General features: G+C 41.2%; 2 protein-coding genes across 2 annotated transcripts; both read left to right on the forward strand.

Annotated features, from left to right (window-relative positions):
* Window positions 1-981: 981 nt before the first annotated feature.
* LOC105277787 (thyroid transcription factor 1-associated protein 26 homolog) lies at window positions 982-2,369 on the forward strand. Its single transcript, XM_011336410.3, has 3 exons — window positions 982-1,209; window positions 1,300-1,435; window positions 1,582-2,369. Exons 1-3 carry the CDS (start codon window positions 1,080-1,082, stop codon window positions 1,829-1,831), a joined length of 516 nt encoding a protein of 171 aa, XP_011334712.2. The 5' UTR covers window positions 982-1,079; the 3' UTR covers window positions 1,832-2,369.
* Window positions 2,370-3,020: 651 nt separating this feature from the next.
* On the forward strand, window positions 3,021-10,575 carry LOC105277786 (AP-2 complex subunit alpha). Its single transcript, XM_011336408.3, has 14 exons — window positions 3,021-3,142; window positions 3,960-4,048; window positions 4,669-4,880; window positions 4,959-5,152; window positions 5,281-5,512; window positions 5,604-5,712; window positions 5,779-6,422; window positions 6,507-6,638; window positions 6,711-6,908; window positions 6,992-7,323; window positions 7,424-7,692; window positions 7,783-7,927; window positions 8,018-8,225; window positions 8,362-10,575. Exons 2-14 carry the CDS (start codon window positions 3,985-3,987, stop codon window positions 8,437-8,439), a joined length of 2,817 nt encoding a protein of 938 aa, XP_011334710.1. The 5' UTR covers window positions 3,021-3,142; window positions 3,960-3,984; the 3' UTR covers window positions 8,440-10,575.
* Window positions 10,576-11,262: the final 687 nt, after the last annotated feature.

Genomic DNA, 11,262 nt, shown 5'->3' on the forward strand with positions numbered 1-11,262 from the left:
TATTATTCGTAGCATGCCTTATGTTAATGAGATGCCTCGCTTGATTGCAATTAGCGATCGCGTTTGCCGCTTAACATCCGATCTAACGTAAATCACTCAGCTTATATAAATCAATGCTGTCAATCGATTATCAATGTCACTGCCGTGAATAGACTTGCACGTAACCCGATGACAGGTGGCTATACGAATAAAGATTGTGCAAGTGCTATCCTTTCATGCGATTCCCACGTACTTTAATCGTCCATCCGTACATTTAAATTTACTACATCTAATGGTTTTTCTTTAAAAATGCAAGAAACTGATAAATACGATTATATAATATGTTAAAAAATGCAAAATACTTATAGTGAGATTTCCTTCCTCTTGGCAATCGAGTATTAGTCTGTTTTATTAAAAAATTAATGAAGCTTATATTATTTAATAACTGTAATGAATATAATAAATATAATCATACAATTATTGATACTAACTATTAAAATATTACGAAATATTAAATAATAATTATTTGATTATTAATATGTATATGTATATAAATTTGCAAGTGTATAATTATGATAATTTATATTATAATTTATTTATATAATTATAATAAATATAAGAAATGCAGCTGCTATTGCATGTCCGCGTTTGACAATACGATGCACATAGGTCGATACACATTCCATTGATAGTTCACGAGCTTGACTGAAAGACTGGTGACAAGATCTTTGTCGCAATATCTACAGTCAACAGATCACGAACGTATCGAGAATACTCGGTATATAACTATTATAATATTTTTGTGTGTATATCTATTTTATAATAATTAATTAAAACATTACAAAAAGAATACAAGATAAAATAATGTAAAAATTATTATATTACAGGTATTCACTTAGATAGATAACTGTATTTTTCTGTTACCATTTGTGCTCGTTAATGCGTGTTTTAATTCAGAAATTTATCGCGAGGGCGTTAGTGCATGATGCAATTCCAGTTTTGATAGCAATGGCGACTCGCATGTTACGTTGTCGGTGTCGGTGCGAAAGATTGCTTTGACGTATCACGTGGATGAGTAGTATCATCCAGTATCATCGATCATGAGGAACAACAAAAAAAACGTTAAAAATAAGGAGCGCTCGGAAGAGGGAAATAACAAAGATAAACAACGCGGAAAGACGTTTGACAAAAAGAAATATAGATTACAAAAGTACAGTAACAAATATAAAAGTACGTATGTATATGATATATATTTTATATAGGTTATCTTTATCTACAGTCTTTATTGTTTATTCAACACGTTTGCCTCCTTGCGTTCAGTTAGCCAATGGGAGGAAAGAAGAAAGAAAGCTGTGTTACGTGGATTTTACAAGGAGCTCGAAAAGGATCGGCAAAATGTTGCTCAAACCTCATCAAATTTCGAAAATACATCAAAGAATACGACTGAGGTAACAAGGTATGTAAAGTGCTCAATCAATGATCAAGCAATGCTCAATTCAGTCAAAGTCCTTCCCACCTAATTCTAGTATTTATTAAAGGTTGTAGTTAGTTACATATAAATGTTTATAAGTGTTTATTAAACGTTTTTATGATTCCGAGCAGCACGTCCAAAAAGAAAGGCCATGCCTTCTACAAAGCCAAACAGGAGTACCAGCGCAAAGCAAATGAGAAAAAGAGGAGGCAAGAAGAAGCTGCTCGTACAAAAGCTGAACGAGAGGAAGCTTTGAAGAGATATAAGGAAAAGAAGATACGCAACATAAAAGTGCTATCGCAGAAGACGAAAAAGGGACAGCCTGTCATGAAGGGCAGAATAGAAATGCTGTTAGAAAAAATACAGCGAAGTGTAACATAACTTTGGCACACATATAAGCAAAACCAATTATATTTGTTTAGGATATAGTAACTTGTTATTTGTCTGGTTGGACTGCGATTAAGTGAAAATGATAGCAAACTAGAAAGAATGATTTGTGCACATTGTAAGATAGTATTCAGAAAAATATTGTAACAATTTCAATTTTGTTGAATTATGCAGGTTTCATGGATCATATTAAAGTTTTGTAAGAAAGGTTAAATCTGTTAGAGAGAGAGAAAGAGAGAAAATGTGCTGAAGTTTTCAGATACTTTGTACATAGACTTCATTTATAGCAAAGATTTTCTGTTTAACTAAATTTTTAATAAAATAAATTTTTTAAACGCGTTCATTTTCTTTGACTAATTGTAAATATTTTCTTATCTAGAAACATTTGTGATTCTTTTAAAAGAACCACACTTAGATCCAATTACGAATTTTTCAGTGTTTTTGTTTCTAGCAAAGTTTTATATCGAAGTATTATGATTTAGTTCGGGTTCAGATTAGCATTCAAATTTAAATATAGGTGAAGTTACAGACGACATGAAATCTTTCAGAATCTTTTAATTTGCAATAATCTGTAAACACAATCCATATCGTTAATTAGCAATCAATCAATCAGTGTAAGCTTTTTTCTCTGATATTTTTTCTATTTAATTCTTTCGATTTCAAACTGTTATACCTTTATGGTTTCGTAACGGCATGTAATAATCGTAATCAATTTTATGAATTGAACGTAAAGACTCATTTATCTAGGTTAGAAAGAATGTTCTTTCTTGATTATAAAGCTGTGATAAACTATTTGATTGATTAATTGATAACACTCATTTATCGAATTTAAAATAAAAGCATTTTCATTGTTAAAGAAGCGTGAAGAAGTACATTTTGCAGCGTACCTCAGCAAACTTCACACACCTCATCTCTGTCGGACATTGAAATGATTGATGCTACAAAGTTCCATATTGCGGGAAAAACTTCGATTCTTCCTGATGCAGCAACCTTCTGCAGGCATGTAATTGTGACGTGTCTACGAACACGAACGGAGACGCTGCGACATGGACATCGCACGCGGCGATCAATCGACCGGTGGTCGCGGCGGCGAGGGGCGATTCGAAATACGAAATTCCACGCGCCAGCGTGGATCACGCATGCGCGGTGGCATTTTCACGGACGGCCGTCGTCCGTCGGAGCCAGTCGACGGTTGCAAATGGCGACAGCCACGAAGTCTCTGGCACGGGCTCGCGAATAGTTCCACGCCTACCGTGCGCCCCGCGACCGAGCCGTGCACGAAAACCGCAACCCCAGCCCAGATCGGTACGTAGAAGCCTAGTTGACTCGGGGCGAATCGCGACGCGACCGATTCGCTCTCGCGGGCCGCAAAATCCGGCCGACGTCGACCGCGACGTCCCTCTTGGCGCGCCGCGTCGCGCGAGCCGAGAACGCGTCATCCGTGCCGTCTGCTCCTCGTCGAGAACGCGTCGCTCCTCCGCTCGATCGATACGTCACGATCGCCGAGGCTGTTTTTCCCCCGTGGACGATCGCACCGCCCGTCCGATCTCGACGGTCGCGGATCCCGTACGTGTCTCTCGCTGACCGGGAATGGTCCTCGCCGCTGGTGCGGCTGTCAAGATCGACAGGTTGCGCCGAGCCGGCTCGCCAGCCCGCTCCGATCGCGTTGGTTATTTTCCCCGTGCGCACCGACGCGCTTTGACATTCGACGTTCGAGCGTGCTGTCGGACGAGCTGTAATCGGTGATTGCGACGGTCAATTATCGCGACTCGCCGCTCGCTCGGTCGCACGGAGCGCCGAGCTCCGACCGAGCTCCGACCTCCCCGAACTCTACTCCCGGGCGCCGCGGATGACACATTTCCCGATAGCACGTCCGCGCGGAACGGGAGAAAGAAAGACGATCGTGCATTTGTAAAATCGAGTCGTAAGTACGAGCGGCACGATAAGCGCGGCCACGCGACCTACGTTTGCTTCTCTCAGTTGTGTCACGTCATTTTCGTGGTGTGAAACAAACACCTATTGTGTGGCATGTAGCTGCGTCCGTGCATGCACTCTTGTCAGTCGCGGGAGACCAGAGGGGAACGAACGTTCAAGTATCTTTATTGCTCGGTTTCGTTCGCAGGTAGTTTTAAGCAAAACCAGGCAAAATGCCGGCCGTCAGAGGAGATGGTATGCGTGGATTGGCGGTGTTCATATCGGACATCAGGAACTGTGAGTAATACTGTGTTGACGCTGTCACTTTTCAACGGCGAGATTTCCGCAACGTGCGGTTTAACTGACGTGAAACCTGTTGCTGTAAATTGTAAATTGCGAATTATTTCTCCTGTACTTTTTTGTGTTATTAACGATATTTCATTCATCGTGCCGTAGTAGTGTGCCATTGAAAATGCACACATGCGAGGTTTAATACCAGGAGAAGCCGGAGAAAGGGGGCGGAGTTCTGATATAGGCCTATCTTTCTGATAGAGCTTGACTCTCAAACACCAATCTGTGACACATTGGCATCATTAGCTTTATTAAAAATAGATGCAGGCTTCCTTAAAATACACTTGCGAAGGATGCAATTATACATTTTTATATTACGTATATTTATTTACAGTGTATATTTCTATTAAATTAAATTTAGTTTTGTTTATGCACACATATCAATATAAATCTATATGAATAAATTGTCATAATTGTAATAAGTGAGAAGGAAACGCGCACAGATAAAGGCAGAAGAGCCTTTAGTTATAAACTAACTGATTTTTCCTATTAAATATTTTATCATAAATCGCCTGATAAGAAATCCGTATCTTTCCCTTTTTTAAATAACATATCGATATTATTAGGTAAAAGTAAAGAAGCGGAGATCAAGAGAATTAATAAGGAACTAGCAAACATTCGCAGTAAATTCAAAGGAGACAAAACGCTTGATGGATACCAGAAGAAAAAGTACGTTTGCAAGTTGTTGTTCATTTTCCTTCTTGGTCACGATATCGACTTCGGACATATGGAGGCTGTCAATTTACTTTCGTCAAACAAATATTCAGAGAAACAAATCGTAAGTCATTCCTTTCTCATTCACGATGCACCACACGTTGTACGCGTAGTTAAATATCTTATTCCGATTAAATTCTAGGGTTACCTTTTCATATCAGTCTTAGTGAATACTAATAGCGATCTGATCAAGTTGATCATACAGAGTATAAAGAACGATCTCGCCTCACGCAATCCGATTCACGTGAACCTAGCGTTGCAATGTATCGCGAATATCGGCAGCAAGGAAATGGCGGAGGCTTTTGGCAATGAGATCCCGAAATTGCTTGTCTCAGGGTACGGCATGTATACATGAATATATATGTAGATAAGTCGTGTACACATCAGTCGCATTCACAGCTCATATCGCCGAGATTTTTATTCAATTGCCAGTACGTTTTCGCTGATATATTTTATTTTCATAGCGATACTATGGACGTTGTAAAGCAAAGCGCTGCGTTGTGCCTGTTGCGACTATTACGGACCGCTCCCGACGTTGTACCCGGTGGTGAATGGACGTCGCGCATCGTCCATCTGTTAAACGATCAACACCTTGGTGTCGTAACAGCTGCGGCATCGCTAATAGACGCCCTCGTCAAGAGAAATCCCGACGAGTATAAAGGCTGCGTCAGTCTCGCGGTCTCGAGATTAAGTAGAGTACGTTGGCGAAATAATGTGCTGCTGTTGGCCACGTAACGAGCAAGCAGGCAAATATCGATTGAATGACTCTTATTTTACGATTTTGCAGATCGTCACGTCGAGTTACACAGATTTGCAGGATTATACGTACTACTTCGTGCCGGCTCCGTGGTTGTCCGTCAAGCTGCTGCGCTTGTTGCAAAACTACACTCCCCCAGGTATTTATTATTCGCGGGAAACGCTTGGAAACGTGTAACCGAAATTTCGACATTGCATTTCTGCAGCTGAGGATCCGGGTGTGAGGGGTCGATTGAACGAGTGTCTAGAGACAATACTGAACAAAGCTCAAGAACCACCAAAGTCAAAGAAGGTTCAGCACTCGAACGCGAAAAACGCTGTGCTGTTCGAGGCGATTAGTTTAATTATTCACAACGACAGCGAGCCGAATCTTCTAGTACGGGCGTGCAATCAGCTCGGCCAATTCTTGTCCAACCGCGAGACCAATCTGCGATACCTCGCGCTCGAGTCCATGTGCCATCTGGCTACGTCCGAGTTCTCGCATGAAGCCGTGAAGAAGCACCAGGAGGTAGTCATATTGTCAATGAAGATGGAGAAGGACGTCTCGGTGAGGCAGCAAGCAGTGGACCTATTGTACGCCATGTGCGACAAGAGCAATGCCGAGGAAATAGTTCAGGAGATGTTGAATTACTTGGAAACGGCCGACTACTCGATCAGGGAAGAGATGGTCCTGAAGGTGGCGATCCTCGCCGAGAAATATGCGACTGATTACACTTGGTACGTCGACGTTATCCTGAATCTGATCAGGATAGCGGGCGATTACGTCTCCGAGGAAGTCTGGTACAGAGTCATCCAAATCGTCATCAATCGAGACGACGTTCAGGGTTACGCCGCGAAGACCGTCTTTGAAGTAAGCCGCATGTCGCTCTCTCCCTTTTGCCGAAATTAAAAATTACTTCGTTCGTTTTACATTTATTTTCTATCTTTCTTGCAGGCGTTACAGGCGCCCGCTTGCCACGAAAACATGGTCAAAGTTGGCGGTTATATACTGGGGGAGTTTGGTAATCTCATCGCCGGCGATCAACGTTCCTCTCCAGCTGTTCAGTTTCAACTTCTACATTCCAAAGTAAGCACTTGCAAAATATTTTCCGTCAGAAGGCGGCTCATGCATATAAATAAATCTGCTTACTTTTTGCAGTACCATTTATGCTCTCCTATGACACGAGCATTGCTGCTCTCGACGTACATAAAATTCGTCAATCTGTTCCCCGAGATCCGAACTCAGATACAAGATGTCTTCAGGCAGCACAGTAACTTGCGCAGCGCCGACGCCGAACTGCAACAAAGGGCATCAGAATATCTGCAATTGAGCATCATTGCCTCGACTGATGTTCTGGTACTTCACACGATATACGATGATTGAAAAATGCGAGACGTCGCGTCTCTAGTCGCAACACTGACGTACCCATGTTCCCACAGGCTACCGTGCTGGAAGAAATGCCGGCTTTCCCCGAGAGGGAGTCGTCCATTCTCGCGGTCTTGAAGAAGAAGAAACCGGGCCGGGTACCGGAGAACGAGATCAGGGAGAGCAAGAGTCCGGCGCCAAATGCCAACCATCACACCGAGACTCCCGCTACTGCAACGACCGCGACAGTCAACAATTCTTCCGCCGATCTGTTGGGACTATCGACTCCACCTTCCTCCCAGCCGTCTAGTAACACGGGCGTGTTACTCGACGTGTTAGGAGATATTTATAACATGAACAAAGTTGGCGCTACTAATGGCACCCAAAACACGTACAATCCTAAGAAGTAAGACGCGTCGAGTGGTCAATTTTTATTAATTTAATGGTAGCTAAAATATCGAAATCTTTGAATAATATTTAAACATTATTTTGACGTTACTTTCCAGGTTCGTTTGCAAGAATAACGGCGTTCTGTTCGAGAATGATTTGATACAGATCGGCGTAAAGTCGGAATTCCGGCAGAATCTTGGACGCGTCGGTCTCTTTTACGGGAACAAAACTCAGTACGCGCTACACAGTTTTCAGCCGCAGCTATCTTGGTCGGACGAGAATCAGGCGAAATTGGCTGTGCAAGTGAAGCCTGTTGATCCTATATTGGAGGCTGGTGCTCAGATCCAGCAAATGATTAACGCGGAATGCATCGATGACTATGGCGGTACGGCGCTCCGACATTTTCGTAATTTTCAGCACGTAAACTATTTTAGTACCTCCGTTGTCGTTATCGTACGATGCTTCTTGTTTGCAGATACGCCGAGCATGCTTATCTCTTTCATTTATAACAATGTGCCACAGAAGATCACGATGAAGTTACCATTAACAATTAACAAGTTCTTCGAACCGACAGAGATGAATGGAGAATCATTCTTCGCAAGATGGAAAAATCTCGGCGGGTACGTAAACTAGCACGTTTAACGGATGCAGAGACGTAGAGATGCCGATTCGCGAATACGGTTTAGCGAATTCTGAGTTCACCTTTTCAGGACGAATCAGCAGCGCTCGCAGAAGATCTTCAAGGCGCAGCAACCGATGGATCTGACGCAAGTACGAACGAAATTACAAGGATTTGGGATGCAATTGCTCGACGGCATCGATCCAAATCCCGATAACTTCGTCTGCGCCGGCATCGTTCACATGAGGGCGCAGCAAGTAGGTTGCTTGTTGCGCCTCGAACCCAATAAACAAGCCCAGGTCAGTTTCTCGAATCGCATCCATATTACGTCTTCAATGTTGTCTCTTGCGATGGAAGACTATCGCAGTGAACACGTGTTAACAAGATTCGCAATGAGAAACTGCGGCATTATGTAATCTTCTTCGTTGTTCACAGATGTTCCGCTTAACAGTACGTTCGAGCAAGGAGTCGATGTCCGTAGAGATCTGTGACCTGCTGGTGGACCAATTTTAAACGGCCTAGCAGGCGTTAAGTTGCGAGGGATTAGCACGGCACCATGAGAGGACGTGTCGTTATGAAGGGAAAGTGTCGTCTCGCGCCGCTCAGAAAAAAAAAAGATACTGACGATTATTTGTTAAGAGATACTTTTGCGTTGTACCCAAGCTTACACTCATAACGCTGTTATATGAGATCTGTATCTGCGTGTAGGTAGTTCCGTGTATATCATTTTATCGGGAGGAAGCATAGGTTTTGAATCAGGACTGCCGCAATCGAAGCGTCACGTACAGAGAGAATAAGGGACACGTGTAAAAACCGGCTACGATCGACAGTATTATCGCATAATCGATGGTGATAGGGATTCGTTGAACAACGGATCTGCATCTCGCGTATCTTGCATCCACAGTATACGTGATGATCAAACGAGGAAAATGAAAGGTCGAAGGGAAGAGAGGAAACACTATCTGTGTGTTTTAGCTATGGATACTTGTATTATAGAAACACTCGAGCCGCATCGTAGAAACAAAGCAAATATATCGACACATATATTTTTATTGAGTTTTATAATACACAGGTATTTCCTGCGGTATTGTTTTCAAATCAACTTGTATAATTTTTCGACATCGATGGTGTCGCTGTCAAATCGCCGTAGGTGAAAACGTTTCTTCGTACGTGAGTGTCTCACTGTCACGTCGTGATGTCTCATACCTATGCGCGTACCGTGGATTTCATCGAGAATTCAGGAATCATGATTATCGCCGATCGTGAGATTGCGCTGCGTATGCGAGAGTAGATTTGGGCACAATGACAGTAGCTGTATAATATTAGCTGTTTATCATAGATTACCCATATATTTAATGGAGCTGCAAATTGATTAATCGTGTAATTAGTAGTTTATACTTAATTGCTCCTTGTGTTGATCCTGAGTTTGAGCAAACTTCTCCCTTACTCCTAGATTTTCTATCATTGATGCTGATGTATGAATCCATGGCTGGTCATTTCTACATTTACAAAATGAAATTCCAATGAGGGAGATATATACACTCATTATACTCCCCCAGCGTATTGTTAATCGAGATTCGCGCACGCGCGCGAATCGACGATTTGTAATTGTAGAAGTACGTTTTATTGTCTTCAGAATCTTGCGCGAGATGTATGATATTTCAGTAGAATGTTTACTCTGTACAGGTAATATTTACCGATGTGTTGAAAGTTTTCGTGCGAGATGCGTTTTATATAATATTAACAACGGGTAGAGCAGCTCTAAATATGATTTGAACGTTGCTTCGCGTGGATCGGTGGACGCGTTCATCGATCACGCGAAGCGTCTCACGCAATTGTACATATGAAATTTGAATTAATTACAAATGGCTATAAACACTTGTGAGATACAGATTATTGCGCCACTTGTAGCCATACAAGCTCAAATTCTTTTCTTACTATTCACTTATACTTTATTTTTCAGGGAAGTAAGAGATGTATATTTTTCATATTATTCGCGTATAGTGTAAATCTATATCTTAATATCCCCGTCAATAATCTTTTCTCTCCTAGATTATGTATATAAGTTGTATTTTTTAATTTAGTATTTCGAGGGTCGAGAGGACACGGCGCTATCAATTTTCTACTCCATTTATTTCTCTCGCGCGTATTGAGATTTTATTACTACCGTTTCATTTTTTTTTCTGAGACCATTATATTTTATGGCACGACAGGATTTTTATTTTACTATTAGACTTATGACTGTAATTGTCGTTGAATCATAGACAATGTAAAAGGAGAAAGCACAAGCGTTTTATATTTTCCTTTCTCATACGGAAGATTTCATATTTTAGAAATCGTTGTTGTAGTGTGTCTTAGTATGAAACTACGTAAAATCACTGTACGAAATCATTGGAAAGTATCATTATTGTTTTTAAAAATACAATTATTTGTTTGAAAAAAAAACAGATAATCTATAAATTTCTCTTAACAGAAATTCGCTTAACATAATTATATTCTGTATATCATTGTTATCTTTTATCTTTCTTAATATGTAACACAACAAGATGCGTGATTATGTCTCATGTGCAAACTATATATATCTGCCGCCATAATGTTCTTTTACAATGTAAAACATAATGATATCCTAATAATTAAACAATGTATTAATATGCTTTGTAATTTTTATCACAATTTCCTGATTTCATCGATAATTACGCGATAAATAACTTGTTAACGAATCTCACAGCGTACGTAAGATTATGTCATTTATATCGAGCTATATTTTCCTTCTTCTCTCCTTTGTGAAGAACATAGAAATTAATTGACGTGAACCCTCGACCACTGTTAATTACCAGTCATGGATTTGCGGAGAAGACTAATGTTTGGTAATTGTGTTTCATTGACAGTCAACGACATTTGTAATAATGATGATGTCTTCGTCCACGCTCGTATGCTCGTTTATTATGTAGAGATAAAAATCCCGTTGCGCTTAGACTTAAGAAGCCCGTGCGCGATCCAGTGGTTCCAAGCAGTGTCGCTATCGCGCCAAGCGAGTGCAGTTCGAGAAAGAAAAAGTAAAAGTCATAGTTGTGTCGCAGAAGTGTCATCGCGCGTTTAACTTACGCGAAGTCAATGAATCGCGCTCGGGCCGGTTTACATTCAAAAATGAAAGTTACGTTAATATATATACAATATACATACCTTCATATTATAAATACACGAATTATTGTATTAAGAGAGATACGTGTGGCGACACACGGTTGTTAGATTATTGCGCGGCGATGCCCCGACGCCCGGGTTGGCGATCGCGATTGCCAGCCATAAATGTCGGTACGATTCGATATTCGAATGTGT

This window comes from Ooceraea biroi, chromosome 1, assembly GCF_003672135.1.
Source record: "Ooceraea biroi isolate clonal line C1 chromosome 1, Obir_v5.4, whole genome shotgun sequence".
Taxonomy (NCBI): Eukaryota; Metazoa; Arthropoda; class Insecta; order Hymenoptera; family Formicidae; genus Ooceraea; species Ooceraea biroi.